Below are 1,211 nucleotides of genomic sequence, written 5' to 3'. Positions count from 1 at the left end.
TGCTTGTTTTTACTTGGACTTGGTTTCGGTTATCAGTGTTTGCTTTGACGTGTGGTGAAGTGCAACATGGAAACCGTTTTTTGATGTGCACAGAATTCCAGCAGACTAATACTTTAGATCATTATTTAAGAAAATCACCAGTTATGTTAGGCAGAATAGTGCAAATTCCACTTTTTGCTGAGAAAAAACTCTCATGTTTAATACGTTGTTATGCATTTAATTCAGTCATATATGTATACCAGAATCCAATGACTGCAATGTTTTTAGAATGAAGACCAGATTATATAATAAAAGTCTATAGATTTGAATATCTTTTAAAAAAATTACCATGAAGATGTTAATGATATGGGAAGGTATCTTGATTAGCTTGTGCTATATAGATATATGAAATATAATATCCAATACTGTAGTTTGTACAGCTATGAACAGTGTATTTTGATGTGTTTAGCCCCAGACGCAAGTTCGTTTTCTTCCTCCTCCTCCAGATTGTGACGATAATTGGGTTTAGACACATAGAAAGTTAGAATATGATAAGAAAAATTAGCCAGAGGTTTAAATGCCAACATTGTATTCCACAGAGAAAAAATATGACCAAAAATAATGTTTAATATTTTGTATTTTCATTTATTTCAGTCTCAAGACAAGCCTCCTGAAGTGGAAGCCCGACTATGATGTTGCTGCCGATGAGTATAATGCTGCTGGTAAGGTTTTTTTTTCTTTTTTCATTAATTTTATGTAATTATATTTCAATGTAATCTTCTATGTAACATAAATTATACCAAATTAGGGTTTTGAAAATAATGACTTGATATTTCCACCTTTTCCAATATGAGACATGTAGATAGATAGATGGTTAAAAAGGTATAAATAGATTTTACAGTTACGAAGAAAGGTATCGCATCATAAACATATACTTTAGCAGAAAAAACAAAGCTCCCACAAGAAGTCCAAACCACATGTACATTGTCAAGATAAGAATGCGGTTTTATTGTCACTTCCTAGAAAATATTTTCACAGTATAAGTTCTTCATTGCCTAAAGACTCCTATATCTATTACATGTTATTAATGCTTAAAGAGAACCTCTTTGTCTGTTGCATCATTTGTTGTCTGAGCAATGGTTCTGATATTTGAGGTCAGTGTGAAGAAGAGAAGTTTAGACTTATTGGCATCCTTTTTTCTGTAGTACATTCGATATAAATCCATAACCTCA

The 1,211-nt window shown here is 31.9% G+C and overlaps 1 protein-coding gene across 1 annotated transcript in view; it reads left to right on the top strand.

Annotated features, from left to right (window-relative positions):
* LOC119593011 (gamma-soluble NSF attachment protein-like) overlaps positions 1-1,211 on the top strand; it is a 19,760-nt gene that overhangs the window by 10,853 nt on the left and 7,696 nt on the right. The window contains exon 2 of the mRNA XM_037941904.1: positions 634-701. Coding sequence (XP_037797832.1) covers positions 634-701 — 68 coding nt within the window. The remainder of the gene's footprint in view (positions 1-633; positions 702-1,211) is intronic.

Source organism: Penaeus monodon, chromosome 31 (assembly GCF_015228065.2).
Source record: "Penaeus monodon isolate SGIC_2016 chromosome 31, NSTDA_Pmon_1, whole genome shotgun sequence".
Classification (NCBI taxonomy): domain Eukaryota; kingdom Metazoa; phylum Arthropoda; class Malacostraca; order Decapoda; family Penaeidae; genus Penaeus; species Penaeus monodon.
Note: the sequence above shows the minus strand (reverse complement) of the source record. Positions and strands in the feature narration are given on the sequence as shown.